This window comes from Schistocerca gregaria, chromosome 9 (assembly GCF_023897955.1).
Source record: "Schistocerca gregaria isolate iqSchGreg1 chromosome 9, iqSchGreg1.2, whole genome shotgun sequence".
Taxonomy (NCBI): domain Eukaryota; kingdom Metazoa; phylum Arthropoda; class Insecta; order Orthoptera; family Acrididae; genus Schistocerca; species Schistocerca gregaria.
In genome coordinates, this window is record NC_064928.1 from 73541543 (window position 1) to 73561702 (window position 20160).

A 20160-nucleotide genomic window follows, 5' to 3' on the forward strand; every position below is an offset into this window, starting at 1 on the left:
GAGTTATTTGTAATCTTTTACCTGATCAAGCAGTAAAACAGTAACTACCAAATTACTATATGGCATTCTGCAGAAATAACGTTGGTTAAAATGCTACATGTCTGTTATGTATATCTTCTGTACTAATAACAAAACTATAAAACCAAAGTGTCTGTCTGCTTGAACACGCTAAAATCCGGAACTACCACACTAATTTTCACCAAATTATCAGGTAACTCGAGCGTAGCCTGGAGCAACATAAAGACTTTATTTCATCAAAATAGGATTACAGAAATATAGGTCATCAGAAGTGTCAGCAAAATGTATGTATGTATGTTACACATATCCTCCGAAACCACTCGATCGACTTCTACCAAGCTTGGGTGTACATGGACCTTACTGCCTGGAAAGAACCGCTGTGGGGATAAGAAATCTAAGAACCACTGACCTACCAAAGGGGGCAAGGGGGTGGAAAAGAAGTGTACCCCCCGACGCGCGAATACTAAGTCATCATTCATCCAGTATTTGAGAATGCGGGTACTTAGGTACTTGAAGCAAACTTAACGCGTAATTTAAAACCTTTATGAAACAGTTTACGCTGACAACCCCCCACAAGAAATGAAAACCTATATCAGTTGCTACATTTTCGCTGTTCATGCAGTAAAAGTGTAGGATCAGGTATGACGCTATAATTTATTACTTATTTCCTACTAACGATATTCACGCCAAATTTTGCGGGCAGTGTTCACATATACTACTGAATGTACCTGCACAATTATATCATTGTACGACACATAGTTCAGACGATATGACATCATAAGCCTTGAACTGAGTGCAAACTAAATTGCAGGGCAGAATTCGCTAAAGATACAGGTTAAATATGTATAAAGATATGTTACATATTTGTGACATATGCATATGTGCGCAAAGAGGTGGGCAAAAACAACTCCTAAACGCCAAAGTTGTTACACACATTACTTTGGAAAGAAATACTGTGGGGATAATTATTTGGACACGGGAGGAGGAGATGTGCAGAAAGATGGAATGAGAGAAATAGGCACATATAGTTGGGGGGGGGGGGGGGGGGGAGATGGACAGAGGGCAAGGGAGTAGTGGCCAAAGAAAGGGAAGAGGTAGATGAGAAGATAGTCATAGAAAGGTCTAGAGGAGATGGAAGGAGGGAGGGAGTAGGAGAAGATGGGCTAATAGAACTGAAATCATTACCTACCTGGGAAATGCTGGGTTCTCTAAGAGCCAAATTAGCAGAGAATCCCAGCACTACCAAGGTAGTTATTTAAAGCTGAATGTGCAAGCCTGTAGCAGGCAGCATTTTGTCTTGGGCTTAAAGCTTCTGAGGCTCTACACTGACGAGCCAAGGGAACTGGTACACCTGCCCAATATCGTGTAGGGCCCCGCGGGAACGCACAAGTGCCGCAACACGACGTGGCATGGACTCGACTGATGTCTGAAGTAGTGCTGGAGGGAACTGACACCATGAATCCTGCAGGGCTGACCATAAATCCGTAAGAGTACGATGGGGTGGAGATCTCTTCTGAACAGCGCGTTGCAAGGCATCCCAGATACGCTCAATAATGTCCACGTCTGGAGAGTTTGGTGACCAGCGGAAGTGTTTAAACTGGCAAGAGTGTTTCTGGAGCCACTCTGTGGCAATTCTGGACGTGTGAGGCATCGCATTGTCCTGTTGCAATCGCCCAACTTCGGCGAAATGCACAGAAGAACATGAATGGATGCAGGTGATCAGACACGACGCCTAAGTATGTATCGCATGTCAGAGTCGTAACTAGACGTATCAGGGATCCCATATCAGTCCAACTTCACATACTTCACACGATTACAGAACCTCTGCCAGCTCGAACAGTCTCCTGCTGACATGCAGGGTCCATGGATTCACGAGGTTGGCTCCAAAGCCAAAAAACGTCTATATATAATTTGAAACGACACTCCTTTGACCAGGCAACGTGTTTCCAGTTATCAGTAGTCCAATGTCAGTGGTGACAGGTGGAGGTGAGACGTAAGGCAGTGTGTCGTGCAGTTATCAAGGTTACACAAATGGGCCTACGACTCCAAAAGTCCATATCGATGATGTATCGTTGAATGGTTCGCACGCTCACACTTGTTGATGGCTCAGCAATTTCGGGAAGTGTTGCACTTTTATCGCGTTGAAAGATTCTCTTCGGTTGTCGTTGGACTCGTTCTTGCAGCATGTTTTTCAGGCCGCAGCGATGTCGAAGATTTGATGTTTTACCGGATTCCTAATGTTAACGGTACACTGGTGAAATGGTCGTACGGGAAATTCCCCACTTCATCGCTACCTCGGAGATGCCGTGTTCCATCGCTCGTGCGCCGACTATAACAACACGTTCAAACTAACTTAAATCTTGATAACCTGCCATTGTAACAGCAGTAACCGATCTAACAACTACGCCAGACACTTGATGTCTTATATAGGTGTTGCCGACTTCATCGCCGCATACTGCCTGTTTATATATCTCTGTATTTGAATGTTGTTGTTGTTGTTGTTGTGGTCTTCAGTCCTGAGACTGGTTTGATGCAGCTCTCCATGCTACTCTATAATGTGCAAGCTTCTTCATCTCCCACTACCTACTGCAACCTACATCCTTCTGAATCTGCTTGGTGTATTCATCCCTTGGTCACCCTCTACGATTTTTACCCTCCACGCTACCCTCCAATACTAAATTGCTAATCCCTTGATGCCTCAGAACATGTCCTGCCAACCGATCCCTTCATGTAGTCAAGTTGTGCCACAAACCCCTCTTCTCCCCACTTCCATTCAATACCTCCTCATTAGTTATGTGATCTACCCATCTAATCTTCGCCATTCTTCTGTAGCACCACATTTCGAAAGCTTCTATTCTCTTCTTATCCAAACTATTTATCGTCCATGTTTCACTTCCATACATGGCTACACTCCATACAAATACTTTCAGAAACGACTTCCTGACACTTAAATCAATACTCGATGTTAACAAATTTCTCCTCTTCAGAAACGCTTCCCTTCCCATTGCCAGTCTACATTTTATATCGTCTCTACTTCGACCATCATCAGTTATTTTGCTCCTCAAATAGCAAAACTCCTTTACTACTTTAAGTGTCTCATTCCCTAATCTAATTCCCTCGGCATCACCCGACTTAATTCGACTACATTCCATTATCCTCGTTTTGCTTTTGTTGATGTTCATCATATACCCTCCTTTCAAGGCACTGTCTATTTCGTTCAACTGCTCTTCCACGTCCTTTGCTGTCTCTGATAGATTTACAATGTCATCGGCGAACCTCAAAGTTTTTACTTCTTCTCTATGGATTTTAATACCTACTCCGAATTTTTCTTTTATTTCCTTTACGGCTTGCTCAATATACAGATTGAACAACACAGGGGAGAGGCTACAACCCTGTCTCACTCCCTTCCCAACCACTGCTTCCCTTTCATGCTCCTCAACTCTTATAACTGCCATCTGGGTTCTGTACAAATTGTAAATAGGCTTTCACTCCCTGTATTTTACCCCTGCCACCTTCAGAATTTGAAAGAGAGTATTCCAGTCAATATTGTCAAAAGCTTTCTCTAAGTCTACAAATGCTAGAAACGTAGGTTTGCCTTTCCCTAACCTATCTTCTACGATAAGTCGTAGGGTCAGTATTGCCTCACGTGTTCCAACATTTCTGCGGAATCCAAACTGATTTACCCCGAGGTCGGCTTCTACTAGTTTTTCCATTCGTATGTAAACAATTCGCGTTAGTATTTTGCAGCCGTGACTTATTAAAAGGATAGTTCGGTAATTTTACATCTGTCAACACCTGCTTTCTTTGGGATTGGAATTATTATATTCTTCTTGAAGTCTGTGAGTATTTTGCCTGTCTCATACATCATGCTCACCGGATGGTAGGGTTTTGTCATGACTGGCTCTCCCAAGGCCGTCAGTAGTTCTAATGGAATGTTGTCTACTCCCGTTGCCTTGTTTCGACTCAGGTCTTTCAGTGTTCAGTCAAACTCTTCACGCAGGATCATATCTCCTATTTCATCTTCATCTACATCCTGTTTCATTTCCATAATATTGTCCTCAAGTACGTCGCCCTTCTCCAAAGGTCTCTTTAATTTTCCCGTAGGCAGTATCTATCTTACCCCTAGTGAGATAAGCTTCTACATCCTTACATTTATCCTCTAGCTATCCCTGCTTAGCAGTTTTGCACTTCCTGTCGATCTCATTTTTGAGACGCTTGTATTCCTTTTTGCTGCTTCAGTTACTGCATTTTTATATTTTCTCCTTTCATCAATTGAATTCAATATTTCTTCTGTTACCCAAGGATTTCTACTAGCCCTCGTCTTTTTACCTACTTGATCCTCTGCTGCCTTCACTACTTCAGCCCTCAAAGCTACCCATTCTTCTTCTACTGTATTTATATCCCCCATTCCTGCCAATTGTTCCCTTACGCTCTCCCTGAAACTCTGTACAACCTCTGGTTTAGGCACTTTATCCAGGTCCCATCTCCTTAAATTCCCACGTATTTGCAGTTTCTTCAGTTTTAATCTACAGGTCATAACCAATAGATTGTGGTCAGAATCCGCATCTGCCCCTGGAAATGCCTTACAATTTAAAACCTGGTTCCTAAATCTCTGTCTTACCATTATACACTCCTGGAAATGGAAAAAAGAACACATTGACACCGGTCTGTCAGACCCACCATACTTGCTCCGGACACTGCGAGAGGGCTGTACAAGCAATGATCACACACACGGCACAGCGGACACACCAGGAACCGCGGTGTTGGCCGTCGAATGGTGCTAGCTGCGCAGCATTTGTGCACCGCCGCCGTCAGTGTCAGCCAGTTTGCCGTGGCATACGGAGCTCCATCGCAGTCCTTAACACTGGTAGCATGTCGCGACAGCGTGGACGTGAACCGTATGTGCAGTTGATGGACTTTGAGCGAGGGCGTATAGTGGGCATGCGGGAGGCCGGGGGGACGTACCGCCGAATTGCTCAACACGTGGGGCGTGAGGTCTCCACAGTACATCGATGTTGTCGCCAGTGGTCGGCGGAAGGTGCACGTGCCCGTCGACCTGGGACCGGACCGCAGCGACGCACGGATGCACGCCAAGACCGTAGGATCCTACGCAGTGCCGTAGGGGACCGCACCGCCACTTCCCAGCAAATTAGGGACACTGTTGCTCCTGGGGTATCGTGAGGACCATTCGCAACCGTCTCCATGAAGCTGGGCTACGGTCCCGCACACCGTTAGGCCGTCTTCCGCTCACGCCCCAACATCGTGCAGCCCGCCTCCAGTGGTATCGCGACAGGCGTGAATGGAGGGACGAATGGAGACGTGTCGCCTTTAGCGATGAGAGTCGCTTCTGCCTTGGTGCCAATGATGGTCGTATGCGTGTTTGGCGCCGTGCAGGTGAGCGCCACAATCAGGACTGCATACGACCGAGGCACACAGGGCCAACACACGGCATCACGGTGTGGGGAGCGATCTCCTACACTGGCTGTACACCTCTGGTGATCGTCGAGGGAACACTGAATAGTGCACGTTACATCCAAACCGTGATCGAACACATCGTTCTACCATTCCTAGACAGGACAATGCACATCCGCATGTATCCCGTGCCACCCAACGTGCTCTAGAAGGTGTAAGTCAACTACCCTGGCCAGCAAGATCTCCGGATCTGTCCTCCATTGAGCATATTTGGGACTGGATGAAGCGTCGTCTCACGCGGTCTGCACGTCCAGCACGCCTGGTCCAACTGAGGCGCCAGGTGGAAATGGCATGGCAAGCCGTTCCACAGGACTACATCCAGCATCTCTACGATCGTCTCCATGGGAGAATAGCAGCCTGCATTGCTGCGAAAGGTGGATATACACTGTACTAGTGCCGACATTGTGCATGCTCTGTTGCCTGTGTCTATGTGCCTGTGGTTCTGTCAGTGTGATCATGTGATGTATCTGACCCCAGTAATGTGTCAATAAAGTTACCCCTTCCTGGGACAATGAATTCACGGTGTTCTTATTTCAATTTCCAGGAGTGTACAATCTATCTGAAACCTGTCAGTATCTCCAGGCTTCTTCCATGTATACAACCTTCTTTTATGATTCTTGAATCAAGTGTTAGCTATGATTAAGTTGTGCTCTGCGGCTCAAAATTCTACCAGGCGGCTTCCTCTTTCATTTCTTAGCCCCAATCCATATTCACCTACTACGTTTCCTTCTCTCCCTTTTCCTACTACCGAATTCCAGTCACTCATGACTACTAAATTTCCGTCACCCTTCACTATCTGATAAATGTCTTTGATTTGATCTTACATTTCATCAATTTCGTCATCTGCAGAGCTAGTTGGCATATAAACTTGTACTACTGTAGTAGGTGTGGGCTTCGTATGTATCTTGGCCACAATAATGCGTTCACTATGCTGTTTGTAGTAGCTTACCCGCATTCCTATTTTTTATTCATTATTAAACCTACTCCTGCATTACCCTTTTTGATTTTGTATTTATAACCCTGTATTCACCTGACCAAAAGTCTTGTTCCTCCTGCCACGGAACTTCACTAATTCCCGCTATATCTAACTTTAACCTACCCATTTCCCTTTTTAAATTTTCTAACGTACCTGCCCGATTAAGTGATTTGACATTCCACGCTCCGATCCGTAGAACGCCAGTTTTCGTTCTCCTGATAACGACATGCATGCCTATACCAGTTTTTTGGCGCTTCGGTGTGTCTCCTGAACTATTTGACGCAAAGTGATATAATTTTGTAGGTACGTTCAGCGGCAAATGTGGATACTATCTGCAAAGTGTGTTGCGCATGGCCGGCCGCTGTGGTCGAGCGGTTCTAGTCGCTTCAGTCCTGAACCAAGCGGCTGCTACGGTCGCAGGTTTGAATCCTGCCTCAGGCATGGATGTTTGTGATGTGCTTAGGACAGTTATGTTTACGTAATTCTAAGTCTAGGTGACTGATGACCTCAGATGTTAAGTCCCATGGTGTTTAGAGCCATTTGATCCATTTTTGTTGCGCATGGAGTTAGTAGTAATGAAGCAATAAATTTATACGTCGTGCGTCAGCGGTACTTTCATTGCATCAACAGAGGGAAAGTAGTAGGCAATTAACTATTTTTCGCTTTCAACATTTTGTAGCGGTTTTCAGCAAAAATTTCGTAATGGTTTGAAATTATGTGTTAAGTTTGTTGCAATTCGCTAGGTGCTCTCATTCTCAAGTGCTTGGCAAATAAAGTCCGAGAATTGACACATGACAGGCTACACGTCTTATTCACCCCCAACTCTCTGATAGGTAGTAAGTTCTTACTATGCACCGTGATTGTTGCTTGACAGTAAGGTATATGTGTACCAAGTGTGGTGGAAATTGATCCAGTGGTTTAGGAGGAGATGTGGAACATAGATACGTAGACACATGTATGTACATCCATTGCGTACTGCAGATAGGCCTGCTGTTTAATTCAATGATATACTGCTGGTCATTAACATTGCATCATCAGGAAAGACAACAAAAAATGAAATTTTCATTATTGTGCGTAAACAGATGCCACGTTCAAATGTTTCAAATGGCTCTGAGCACTATAGGACTTAACTTCTGAGGTCATCAGTCCCCTAGAACTTACAACTACTTAAACCTAACTAACCTAAGGGCATCACACACATTCATGCCCAAGGCAGGATTCGAAACTGCGACCGTAGCAGTCGCGCGGTACCAGGCTGTAGCGCATAGAACCGCTCGGTCACTCTGGCCGGTCAGATGCCAGGAAGGATACATTAATGAATCTGTACAAGACTTGGGGGCATGCATGGAGCAAAACCTGGTAAGACATCTGCCACCACCGGCAGTAGTAATGGCTCTAAATCAGTTGGACATCCGCTCGATCTGAGGTTGAATGACTGATATGAGTATATCATTCTGTATTGCTGCAATTCTGTGTCAGGTCTCAAAAACAGGTTGTGGTTGGCGAATGGCGGTCTGCCATCAGATCAGGAAGCCATTACCGTCAGCAGGGAGAGATGTGGAGAACTGTCAGCCAGGGCAACAGTCAGATACTCTCTGCACTGAGGTACGTAAGGTTAGAATGGGCAACTCACGAGCTTGCGTTATCTTTTTGAATGATAAAGTCTCAGCGACCTCGGAGATATGGCACAACCGCCAGCCACAACACAGAGAAATTTAGCACTTGTTGCCCATTTTACACTGACGAGCCAAAGAAACTGCAACACCTGCATAACATCGTGTACGGTCCCCGCAAGCACACGGAAGTGAAGCTACACGGCGTGGCATCGATTCGACTAATGTCTGAACTAGCGCTGGAGGAAACTGACACTACGAATTCTGGCTGTCAATAAATCCATAACAGTTCGAGGGGTGGAGGTCTCTTCTGAACAGCACGTTGCAAGGCTACCCAGGTATGCTCAGTAATGTTCACGTATGGGGAGTCTGCTGGCCAGCTCAGAAGAGTCCGCAGCTCGTGGTCGAGCGGTTGCGTTCTCGCTACCCGCGCCCGAGTTCCCGGGTTCGATTTCCGGCGGGGTCAGGGATTTTCTCTGCCTCGTGATGACTGGGTATTGTGTGATGTCCTTAGGTTAGTTAGGTTTAAGTAGTTCTAAGTTCTAGGGGACTGATGGCCATAGATGTTAAGTCCCATAGTGCTCAGGGCCATTTGAACCATTTGAACCAAACTCAGAAGAGTAATCCTGGAGCCAGTCTGTAGGAATTCTGGACATGTGGGGTGTCGCATTGTCCTGCTGGAATTGCCCGAGTCCGTCGGAAGACACAATGAACATGGATGGATGCAGGTAATCAGACATGATGCTAATGTACGTGTCACCTCTCTGAGTCTATATCGTATCAGTGGTCCCATATCACACCAACTACACATTCTCCACACCATTACAGACGCCAACCGGCTTGAACAGTCCCCTGCTGACAGGCCTGGTCCATGGATTCATGGGGCTGTCTCCATACCTGTACACGTCCATCAGCTCGATACAATTTGAAACGAGACCCGTCTGTCCAGGCGACATGTTTCCAGTCCGATGTCAGTGTTGACGGGCCCAGGCGAAGCGTAAAGCTTTGTGTCGTGCAATCAAGGGAAACGAGTGGGCATTCAGCTGCTAAAGTCCATATCGATGACGTTTCGTTGAATGGTTCGCACGCTGACGCTTGTTGATAGCCCAGCACTGAAATCTGCACGAGTTTGAAGAAGGATTGCAATTCTGTCACCTTGAACGATTCTATTCAGTCGTCGTTGATCCCGTTCTTGCAGCTTCTTTTTCTGGCCACAGCGATGTGGAAGATTTGATGCTTTACCGGATTCCTGATATTCAGGGTACACTCGTGAAATGGTCGTACGGGAAAATCCCCACCTCATTGCTATCTCGAAGAAGCTGTGTGCCATGGCTCGTGCGCCGACTGTAACACAATGTTCAAATTTACTTAAATGTTGATAGTCATTGTAGCAGCAGTAACCAATCCAACAACTCCGCCAGACACTTGTTGTCTTATATAGGCGTTGGCCACCACAGCGCGGTATTCTGGCCGTTTACATATCTCTGTATTTGAATCCGCATGCCTAGACTAGTTTCTTTGGTGCTTCAATGTATGAGCTATACATACTAGAGATGCATATCCAATGACACCCCATACTGTCAAGGAAGGTGGTGCTCCAGTCAGTTGATGTTCGTTTATCCCACAGCCTCTGCACTAGGATATTTCAGTCGTGATGTTCTATACAACGTTGAGACGTGTCTGAAAAGATCTGAAGTGGTGCCATCTCTGTCCCCAGCCTTGTCGTTGGGGCACCACTGTTGGCATGGCTCAGCTCCTACATCAAGAGAAGCTGCAAATCGTCGCCACACTGGAAGTCCGTGTTGGACTGGATGTCGTTTCACTGGCGTGTGGATACTCCCTTGATGAAAAGAACGCCATTTCCATGCTCGAATATGTAAAGTCGCTACACGATGTTGCACGGTCATGTGAGGAGCTTGAGATTTTGCACGGCGACTAGTATGGCCATCTGCAGCCTGTATGTAAAATATTTGTTTGGTAGTCTTGGAATCCTCACCAGTGTCAGCAGCAGTATCATGGAATGTAAACCTGCAGCCTCAACAGGCCCTGATTCTGCTACTGTTGAACAGTGTGAAATGCATCCTACATTTCCATCCTCTGTGTTGTTTACCGATGAAGCAACGTTCGGGCGTCATTGAGTCTTCAACATGCACACTTCGCATGTTTGGAGTGAGGATATCCCACATGCCACAGTTACTAGCGCTCAACAAGGGCGGTTCTTCGATAATGTGTGGGTCGGTGTTGTCGGGGACTGTTTAACTGGGCCGTATCTGCTACCTAGGCCATTACATGGCAGGCACTATTACAATTTTCTTGCCAGAGCATTGAGAGAATTGCTGGAAGACATCCCGCTCCCTACAAGACAACGCATGTGGTTCCAACACGAAGGAGCGCCAGCAGATTTCAGTCGTCATATGCGTCGATTCCTGGACCGACGATTCCCAGAAACGTGGATTGGCAGAGGTGGTCCTGTACCATAGCCTGCTTGATCCCCAGATATGTCCGCTCTAGACTTTTTTGTGTGGGGAGAGATGCGCAACCTTGTTTACGCAACTCCTGTTGCATCAGAAGAGGATCTGGTTGCCCGGGTAGTAGCAGCCGCAGTAACTATTCAGGATACACCTGGGGTTTTTGCCCGTGTCAGACAGAACATGATCCGACGGTGTAACCTTTGTATACGTGTCAATGGAGGCATTTTTGAAAATCTACTGTAATTGAAATTGGGTTGTATTAATGTGTTGTCTCTTGGCGATGAAGAAATGGAAAAGTGTTTGTTGGTTTAATTCATTTGCCGCCAGAGAAACTTCCTCTACCTGTTTAAATACTCCTCATAGGAAAAATGATATTATGGAAAAATATTTGTTTTGATGTCCACTACAACCTCCCAGAGTTTGTGGTTTTAAATGCTTTTCACACTTTACAAAGTGAGGCAGGTGGAAACAGGAAACAGCGCACTCGTTATTGTGTTCTGTAAATGGAGTGACTTATCTGAACTCCAAAAGGGCATGCTCATTAACTTTTGGGCCAGGGGTGGCAGCATTTACGAAACGACTAAGTTGCCATAGTTGCAGTATACCATGCACAGCGAAATGGCACTATGCAAAACTGGTGCCGAGGCAACAGGGGCTGTAGATGATGGGGTGAATGATGCGTGTACAGATGTGTACGAGCAATTACACGTACAGCTGTTGAGCAACTGACCCCACAGATGAAGCAATCGGCTATAAAATATGTCTTCTCAATGATCGTTCAATGATCATTGCTACGTGTGGGACTCCACAACAGGCATCTGGTTGATGCATTCATGCTGAAAGATTTTCGTCGGCGACGAAAACTGGAATTTGCAAGCCAGAAAGTCTGCTGTATGACTACTGACCGGCGGGAGGCACCCTTTTCATTTGAATCTCGTTTCATGCTTAGTCGGACTGAAAGCAAACACCATGCAACAGTTGTCAGAATGGACTAGGCTGGTGTAACGAGCATTATGATCCACGAAATGTCTCAGTGGCATTCCCTGTGTGACGATGGAAAAGGAGTTTGGAATCCATCCAAGGTACCTTGTGACTGACTGCCATGGCATTTGGGCGCTATTAACGGTAACATTGTTTCATAGGATGGTCTGCTGTTGGTGAGTTATGTAGTGGTTGTCTTGTCACCATCAAGTGCGATCTTATTGGCCATGTGCCATTGGACTGTCTCGTTGGTTTCTTCAACAACATAGTTTATTAGGTGACCTTTGTTGCAGTCAGTGGTAAAACTAGCCCTGTCAACAGCATGTCATTAATACAATGAGCACAGCTGATAAGACTGAGCCCTATGGCATGTCCACTGATGTGTATTTAAAGCAGGATCATATCCCCTGTTTGGACAACGAGGAGGGCCTCTTCTAGTTAAACGTGTTGACCAGTTTAAGATAGACACCTTGTGGTGTGCGTGCTCCAAGACCTTCCGTACACACACCATCAGATTATTTGACTTGTCGCTCTAATGAAGTAGGTGAGTGTGAGCAATATGTCTCGTGGTCTTATCGTGGCATGTTTATCTTCTACCATTAGGTCAGATGGTAGAAATGCCACTTGCATGCTTAGAGTAGCAGATTGACAGTGACAAACTTTTAACAGAACTGGATTAATTTTCACACTCATTTATTAAAATAAGAAAAAGCATAGACATTACGCAACTTGATTCTGGATGGTGTTTACAACTGACAATCTGAAGTTCCTTTGGTCTTGGTACATTAGTCTTATTCTCCCATGTCTCTGATAGTTGACAAAGTGTCTATTCATTTATCTTCATGGCTATGTACAGGAATATGGTAATCTTATTAGACGCAGATTGAAACTTGACTATAGACTGCTACAGACAAATGCAGACTGGTACAGACTGGTGTAGACAAATGCAGACTGACTAATTGGAGGTCTGTACAATCGTTATAATACCTCGCAGAGTCATGTATCACTGTGCAAGTGTGATCTGCGAGGAGAAAAGGTTCTACGTTAGCAGCAATCTCATTTGCTGCATTACATATTAATACGCAGATCGGCGGAAGCAGAATTTGGTCCATCTCTAAGGCAGTGCCATCTTGTAGTGCGGAGATGGACGAGCGCTGCGCCTGCGCTGTTGCGCTTAGCGGGGCACGCTCTAGTGGGAAACTTGTGTATGTGCTGACTACGCGGAACTATGTACACAACACATCTGATATGGATGTTCATATAAACGTTTTGTGGAGCAAGTTCTGCAACCAGATTTTACTGCTGGCACTCTGAATATACAGAAATACCGCTGCCATTAACACTGTGAAGTTAAATCGTTTAGAGACATTTTCAGTTATCCACAGAACTTGTAGTTCTGTTTGTGTTCAACTTTCCACTGCCAGTGGCTATGATATTCCACACTGCATAACTCACTCTAGAACCATGGATGGAGTGCTGAGAAGATTGATGTGGTGGCTGTTCACAGTATGTGGAACCAGAGACTCAGCCAAATGCCACCCATCATACGACTTTGTTGTGAGATTCGATGCCCAGTTTGACGGAAATATGGATATGTGTGAGATTACTAAAGAGCACGTGGATGTCGGTGTTACCTTATTCCCCGAGCCTCCGTTGCCTCCGAGCGAGGAAGACGAGCCGGGCGCCGCACCAGAAGAGGAAGCGCCGCCATTTTTGGCCTGAGCGCCGCCAGCGCCACTTCCGCCGTGGTGGTCGCCCCGGATGGACAGCGAGCGCGACATCAGCGCCGCTGCGGCCGAACTACTGCCCGCGTCAGACGAGTCGACGCTCCCACCGCTGGAGCCCAGCAGGCGTCCCCACCTGCCCAAGGGAACAGAGCAGACTGTTTATTCTAATCAAAATCAATATCATTAGTGCAATGTCTGTATTTAGCAGTGTCTGTATAGTCTGATAGAATGCTCCTTCCAACAAGCATCTATGTACTTAACACTGTTGTACAGTTCGATCCTGAGAGAGTCACATAATTGAGAAAGCGCTGTGGGAAGCAGATTCTGAGACATATGGAGATTTCGGATGATCCTGGAAGCCTGCTCACACAAACGAAATGATCAGTGCAAACCACTTGAGACAAGTGGGAAATCTGGTTATGAGTCCTGATCAGGCACAAATTTTAATATGCTTCCAGTAAATTGTACAGCTTTTATGGTACCACAGTCGCAGCTTTCGAGTATATTTCATGAAAATTAATTTCATTACCAAGGTATAAGATAAACATCAACAAGAGCAAAATGAGGATAATGGAATGTAGTCCAATTACGTCAGGTGATGCTGAGGGAATTAGATTAGGAAATGACATACTTAAAGTAGTAAAGGAGTTTTGCTATTTGGGGAGCAAAATAACTGATGATGGTCGAAGTACAGAGGATATAAAATGTAGACTGGCAATGGGAAGGAAAGCGTTGCTCGGGAAGAGAAATTTTTAACATCGAGTATAGATTTTAGTGTCAGGAAATCGTTTCTGAAAGTAGTTGTATGGAGTGTAGCTGTGGTGTCACCGCCAGACACCACACATGCTAGGTGGTAGCCTTTAAATCGGCAGCGGTCCGTTAGTATACGTCGGACCCGCGTGTCGCCACTATCAGTGATTGCAGACCGAGCGCCGCCACACGACAGGTCTAGAGAGACTTCCTAGCACTCGCCCCAGTTGTACAGCCGACTTTGCTAGCGATGGTTCACTGACTTCTATGCTCTCATTTGCCGAGACGATAGTTAGCATAGCCTTCAGCTACGTTATTTGCTACGACCTATCAAGGCGTCATTATCAGTACTATTGAGATTGTAAACAATGTATCGTCAAGAGCGACGTTCGTCATTAATGGATTAAAATTTAAGTATTCCACCAGCTACGTCCGTTTTTCTCAATTCTAATTCCCTTGTCATGTTCCAGACCTCACGCCAGCCTGCGTGAGCTAAAACGCGTGCATTTCGGCCTCCTTTAGTTATACGGGTTGGCTCTCCTGCCAACCACAACATTTGCGACGAGAGTAAAAGTGTTCTTATCTAAATTGCCCTGATTTACTTGTGTAATGGCTTCGCCACAATCTCCAGATGTACTGTCCGAATTTTATCGCTTACAGAATCAGCAGACGCAGGCCTTACTGGATGCCCTTGGACAGCTCATCCAGGGTCAACGTGTGATGCAAAAAGATGCGGCAGCAGCCGCTCCACCGCTAACGCAGCCACAACACGCTGTTGCACCAACTTTTCGACCTTCTGATGCTGCACTGGATAGCTGGACGGAGTGGTCCCGCCAATTTGGATTCCGTCTCGCCGCCTACAGAATTCAAGGCAACGAGCGGCAGCCTTTCCTCTTTTCCTCCGTAGGGGTACAAACGTACCGTGTGATAGTCAAATTATTTCCCCGACGCGACGTAGCAACTCTGTCCTACGAAGAAATTTTGTCTGCATTGGATGCATATTTCAAAGCATCAGTCAATGTAGTTGCCAAACGGTATACCTTCTTTCGTACAAAACGTACGGCAGGACAGACTAATCGGGAGTGGGTTGCAACCTTGCAAGGCTTTACTAGGGATTGTGCTTTTGAGTGTCAATGTAGACTCCCTTATTCAGATACTATGGTACGTGATGCCATTGCACAGAACGTTTCTGATGTTCGTATAAGGGAACAGATTTTGAAACTAGTCAGTCCCTCCCTTCAACAAGTGATGGACATATTGGATCGGCAGGACACGCTTGACTTTGCTCAGGAATCATTTGAAACTTCGCCAGCAGTGTGTCAGGTTAACCGGCCCGCCGAGCGAGCTGCACGGAGCAGTAAACAGCCCTCGCGCCCGGCCGCGCCGCTGCCGCCAGGCTCTCAGCCACGTGTGCCGCGCCGGCACGCAAATGCAGTGATCAAGTCATGCCCGCGGTGTGCTACTAAACACTTGCGTGAGAATTGCCCGTCACGCCAGGCTGTTTGCTTTTATTGTAATAAAAAAGGACATGTTCAGAGTGTTTGCCAGAAAAAGGTCAGAGTGGAAGTTCAAACCCTTTCCGGGCGCTTTGCTTCGCGCCGGAATCGGAATCGAACCAAGGATACTCAGGCTCGCGAAACTTCGCTCATGGAAATCCATGTAGTTCATTCCACTCCACGCAGTGCCACTCTCTCTAACAGTGACTGTGTTCGTCCCATAAATAGTGTGCGTCGACATCGCCGGAATTCCCGTCAAGTCGCAAGTGATTATGTACCAGTGTCAGTTCACGTTGCACGAGACAGTCGCTCTTGTCGTCAGCAGGACAATAAACTTTTTGTGGACTTGGACATTAACGGCAAAGTGAGACCATTCCAGCTCGATACCGTGGCTGCCGTTTCACTGATCAATCAAGACACTTACAAACTGCTGGGCACAACTCCGTTGCGTTCCGCAAATGTTAACTTAAGTAGTTATTCAGGACAAGAGATCCCTGTGTTAGGACGGTGCAGCCTTCTTGCGACATACAAAGGACAAACAAAACTTGTGTCATTTTACGTCCTTCGTTCTCCTTCTGCAGTGAACTTATTTGGTTTCGATTTCTCTCAGTTGTTTAACTTGTCTATAGTAAATCAGGTCCTATCAGTGAACCAGACGGTGCCTTCCGACAGTGTTTCTCGTCTATGTGAAGAATTTGCAGACATTTTTGCACCGGGCTTCGGTTGCGCTAAGAATTATAAAGCACATTTGGTTCAAAATGGCTCTGAGCACTATGGGACTTAACATCTATGGTCATCAGTCCCCTAGAACTTAGAACTACTTAAACCTAACTAATCTAAGGATATCACACAACACCCAGCCATCACGAGGCAGAGAAAATCCCTGACCCCGCTGGGAATCGAACCCGGGAACCCGGGCGTGGGAAGCGAGAACGCTACCGCACGAACACGAGATGCGGGCGAAAGCACATTTGGAACTGAAAGTAAACGCGCACCCGAATTTTTTCAGAGCGCGCAATGTTCCCCACGCATTGCGTGATGAGGTCGCAAAAACATTACACAATTTGGAATCACAAGGTGTAATTGAACCTGTGCAGACTTCTCTCTGGGCATCACCCTTAGTAATTTTGCCAGGTGGTAGCCTTTAAATCGGCCGCGGTCCGGTAGTATACGTCGGACCCGCGTGTCGCCACTATCAGTGATTGTAGACCGAGCGCCGCCACACGGCAGGTCTAGAGAGACTCCCTAGCACTCGCCCAGTTGTACAGCCGACTTTACTAGCGATGGTTCACTGACTTCTACGCTCTCATTTGCAGAGACGATAGTTTAGCATAGCCTTCAGCTACGTTATTTGCTACGACCTAGCAAGGCGCCATTATCAGTACTATTGAGATTGTAAACAATGTATCGTCAAGAGCGACGTTCGTCATTAATGGATTAAAATTTAAGTATTCCACCAGCTACGTACGTTTTTCTCAATTATAATTCCCTTGTCATGTTCCAGACCTCACGCCAGCCTGCGTGAGCTAAAACACGTGCATTTCGGCCTCCTTTAGTTATACTGGTTGGCTCTCCTGCCAACCACAACAGTAGCCATGTATGGAAGTGAAACATGGACGATAAATAGTTTGGACAAGAAGAGAATAGAACCTTTCGAAATGTGGTGCTACAGAAGAATGATGAAGATCAGACGGGTATATCACATAACTAATGAAGAGGTATTGAATAGAATTGGGGAGAAGAGGAGTTTGTGGCACGACTTGACAAGAAGAAGGGATCGGTTGGTAGGACATGTTCTGAGACATCAAGGGATCACAAAAAATTAGCATTGGAGGGCAGATTGGAGGGTAAAAATCGTAGAGAGAGGCCAAGAGATGAATACACTAAAGAGATTCAGAAGGATGTAGGTTGCAGTAGGTACTGGGAGATGAAGAAGCTTGCACAGGATAGAGTAACATGGAGAGCTGCATCAAACCAGTCTCAGGACCGAAGACCACAACAACAACAACAACGACTGTATTTTCTTGTTTTTATTTTTTTCTCATGAATGGAGAATTGATTTCAAGACAATAATGTCTCACCTCAAGGTACCTGTTAAGTGTGCATTATGAGTTGATTGCCGTAAGTACTCAAAATATCATTCCAACAATGGAAGTCCCAATAATGTGCTACCTCTTAGGCTTGCTTCATGAAACGAAAGCCGTAAGTACTGATATGATCGTCTGATTAAGGGAGGTATCGTTAATGCGGAAATGTACTACTTACAGCATTCGATTCACGAAGCACACCTAACAGTGCTTGAGGAGCAGACGCTACTGTCTTGAAGTCGACTGTGCAGACACAAGATTAACATCAAAATAAAATAAGAAGTACAACTGAAAGGACTCTAAATACCACTGGTATAAATAAATAACAGTTCAAAATCCAATGGATATTTGGTACACAAAGAAAAGCTGGCGTTGTGACAGAGGCAAAGTACTGTTCATTGAGTCACTGTGTGCAATTGGTACCCTATAAAAAAGTCAAGCAGATGGCAATGGTGATCGAACTGGTCACCCAAAGGATGAATGCAGATATCATGATGACAGACACTAAAGTCAACTTTTCATTCATATAGCAATCTTTCTCTCTCTTACACCATCTTTAGCTTTTAAGTGTGTTGCTGCAATTCGTTCCATAGCTCACTCTCTCGAATATGTATGTTCTGGGTCTAAGTCGCGAACATTTTCTCAGTAGTTTTCCCTCTCAGACGTTTTTCATGAGGGTGTTATATCGAATTAGTTGCTCACTTCATTCTGTTTTTCTTCTCTGTATCATGTTAATCAATCTCCTTTTTTCTGTAATTTCTTGTAGTATTTACTCATTAGATTCACTTTCAGTCCTGGATGTTACTGTGGCCCTTCTCTATATCTACATCTCTATTGCTTCTAACTTACGATTTACTCTTGGGTTACCCTTCAGTACCACTGTTTAAAATGCTCCAAATAAATCTCTTGATGAATTTCATTTCTAGTTCTACATAAGATGGTTACTTTTAGTTCTGATGGCTTGTTTAGTCATTGCAGTTCTTTTAATATCCATTACACACACTAAGACAGAAAAAACGACGTATCACTACGGAGCTATCTGTGTGCTTGGGGTAGCCACGCGCTCTGACACTGCTCTGATACATAGCGGCTCACCCCATCGAAGGTTCAAGTCCTCCCTTGGGCACATGTGTGTGTGTGTGTGTGTGTGTGTGTGTGTGTGTTGTCCTTGGCGTAAGTTAGTTCAACTTAGATTAAGTAATGTGTAAGCCTAGGGGCCGATGACTTCAGCAGTTTGATCTGATAGGAACTCACCATAAACTTCAAAAATTTCTATATTGTCCGAATGGGATGGAAGTTGGTAGATGTGATGCAAATGACAGACAAACAAATGATTACAATTTCAAAAAAATGGATGATTTGAGAAAGTCAACAACTCATTGATCCAGTTCCATCCCTTATACAAGCAGTTATTTGGCTTGGCATTAAGTAACAGACTTAATGATTGTCCTGATTGTCTTCCTAAGGGACATCGTAAGAGATTCTGTCTCATTTGCGCTTCAGATCGTCAAAATCCCGAGCTGGCTACAGGGCCCTCTCCATATTGCTCCAAATCGACTCAACTTCGGAGAGATCCGGCGACCTTGTTGGTTTTGGCAAGCGTGAAGGCAAACAAGAGAAAATCGGGAAGACATTATATTGCTGTAATGTAAGGCCAGGATGTCTTGCCACGAAGGACAGCAAAAGGGGGAGCAGAATATCGTCGACTTTCCGCTGTGCTGCAAGGGTGCTGCAGATGACAACGAAAGGGATGCTGCTACGAAAAGAATGGCACGCCGGACCCACCTGCTTGTTGGGCTGTATAGCGGGCTACAGCCAGATTGGTATTTCATCGCTGGTCATAGGGGCTCAGTGCTAAGCTGGACTTACCACTGAAGGCAATCGTACTCAGTCAACGCGATTCAAGTCCGATTGTGTCCAACACCGCTGAAAACCGTGTTGTTGGTGTACAGAGGCCAATGGTAAACGGCGAAATGGGCGCCGTGACCTCATCGTCCTTTCTCTGAGCCGCCTGCTAATGGTCCTTGTAATCAGCGAAGCATCAGTCGCACTTCGGATCGATCATCAAGGGCTCTGAAGTTTGCTCAGTTCTCTCATTCTGTCGCCTCTGTAGGTAGACCGCTTCATTCTTGACGCTGTGTTTAGACATGGTTCAACCATTCCTGGCAGCATCGTTGAATACTGTCATCTCTCCTATTCAAATCTCGAACAATTTGGCGATTACTCCTACCGCTGCTTTGAGCCCAATTACACATTCTCACTGAAATACTGACATCTGAATATATTGTTTAAGCGCCTGTCTGCGAAGCAAAATCACTGTCCAACGCAGTGTACAGAATTAAACTCGCAAAGACTTTAAGCCGTGCTATCGACATGTCCCCTGTTTAGTATCCTTGCCAGTGGCACCAGCAGCCACAGTTTAGAATTTTGCTTTTTCCATTCATACCTGTCTGATCATTAACTTTTGTGCGATGCCCAGTATGCGTAAATACTTCATGGTGCATCGTTTTCTCTTTTTTCTTTCTTTCTTTCTTTTTACAGTATACTGCTGCTGTCAACTGTTACTGCA

At 45.6% G+C, this 20160-nt stretch overlaps 1 protein-coding gene across 1 annotated transcript in view; it reads right to left on the reverse strand.

Moving 5' to 3' along the window:
- Window positions 1-20160, reverse strand: part of LOC126292291 (potassium voltage-gated channel protein eag) — a 1528023-nt gene that overhangs the window by 44211 nt on the left and 1463652 nt on the right. The window contains exon 15 of the mRNA XM_049986211.1: window positions 13166-13391. Within this exon, the coding sequence (XP_049842168.1) occupies window positions 13166-13391 (226 nt within the window). The remainder of the gene's footprint in view (window positions 1-13165; window positions 13392-20160) is intronic.